At 44.5% G+C, this 1,604-nt stretch overlaps 1 protein-coding gene across 1 annotated transcript; it reads right to left on the bottom strand.

Moving 5' to 3' along the window:
• Window positions 1-562: 562 nt before the first annotated feature.
• Window positions 563-1,378, bottom strand: LOC118346064. Its single transcript, XM_035687072.1, has one exon. The coding sequence runs from the start codon at window positions 1,376-1,378 to the stop codon at window positions 563-565; it is 816 nt and encodes a 271-aa protein (XP_035542965.1).
• Between the last annotated feature and the right edge of the window lie 226 nt (window positions 1,379-1,604).

Raw genomic sequence — 1,604 nt, 5'->3', positions numbered from 1 at the left:
CACTGTGGTAGTCCCAACTACCATTCCCCCCGAATGGTAGATTTTGTTACAGGATCTGAAGGAGAATCGGGAATCGACCAACTGGAAATGGTCGACTAAGCGACGATGCGATGTAGGTGTTAATACAGTAGTTACCTCAGATTACTACTTGTATTTGTAGAGTTCAATCTCCATCACTCTTTTGATCACAACCATATGGATTAATATTGTGATCTCAGTTGTTTAGTATGTCATTATGTATGAAGTATGTTTTAAGTATTTGGGATATTTCGGTTTGGTGCATAGTATTGCTAAAAAGAAAAATTATCCGCTGCGAATATTGCATAATGCTAGATGCATGTTAGGAATATTGCATCTTATATGTCATGAACGGGGGCAGGTAACCTTGTGTTGCATGTCTCGACGCTTCAAATGTCCGTCCGATCCAAAGCGGAATTTGCGGGCGTCACATCCACCCCGGCATCATCTGTTTCCATTTCCATCCCCATAAAATTTTCAACAACAACAGTATTTTCCACAATAACAAGCGGGGGCACTTCCACATTATCAGAATCATTTTGCTCTACCCCTGATCATTTATCAGAATCTTTGTCTCCGAGTGGCCTTTTCTACCCACTTTTCTTCCACCATTCTTCCCAGCTTTTCCAAGATTACACGTCCGCGTGTTATGACCCTGCATATTACAAGAAGAACAATATGCAGGGAGCGTATCATAAACGATTTCTTGCTTTCGACTCGAGGACAACCCCGACGCTCCAATCCAGAAATGAGTCAGAGGAGGTTTTGCAGCATCAACTTCCACATATAATCTTGCTCCATCCGTTCTTGTAGTGCAACGAGTCGGATTATCACGACGAATAAACGTTCCATTGGGCCCCATAAGGATATTCAAGAAAGGTTCTTGATAAAAGTTTGGAGGGAGACCCTGTAAAGAAACCCATATCGGGACCCTAGAAGGCTCTGCATCCTCATTGAAATCCGGTGACCATCTGAATGCATGGTAAAAGATCCCATTAATCTCACAGACCTCCCGTGATAATGCCTTGGTAAAGTCGGCTTCATTAGCCATATGTACGAAGACGTTATGAGGTCTCCTCATGGAAGATACTACTGGAATGGCCGTAAGGCCCCATAGACTGTGAATGAATGCCCTCATAGCATCCAACAAAGGTCGGTTCTTCAAGAACTTGAGCACGACAGAATAGCGGAATGGCTCCGCTGACCGTGCAATCTCTTCTTTGGTAAACTGGAAATAAACCTCTCCTTCCACCATCTTCAGAGGTCCGGGTGCAAGGACCATCTCAAGTATGGGTTGAGGGACGACAGCCACCAAGTTAGTAAAGGAAGGCCGACCGGTGCCACCATCTTCGGCTGCCATGCAGCCTCACGTAAAGGCCAAAAACCTTGCGGCAGCAAAAAACCCTATTCCGTAGAGAGAAAAGGGTATAAACGTGATGGGAGCCAAGATGGGCCCAGTCTTAAAGATCATTTGCAACTTCCAGATGGGCCAAGAAGATAAAGAAGGCAATGCAAGGATTGATGCAATCCACTTGGGACAAGTGGATGAAGATAGGGCTTGAAGGATGAAGATCCAGTTTTAATTC

The sequence above is a fragment of the Juglans regia genome, unplaced genomic scaffold (genome assembly GCF_001411555.2).
Source record: "Juglans regia cultivar Chandler unplaced genomic scaffold, Walnut 2.0 Scaffold_649, whole genome shotgun sequence".
Lineage (NCBI taxonomy): Eukaryota > Viridiplantae > Streptophyta > Magnoliopsida > Fagales > Juglandaceae > Juglans > Juglans regia.
Note: the sequence above shows the minus strand (reverse complement) of the source record. Positions and strands in the feature narration are given on the sequence as shown.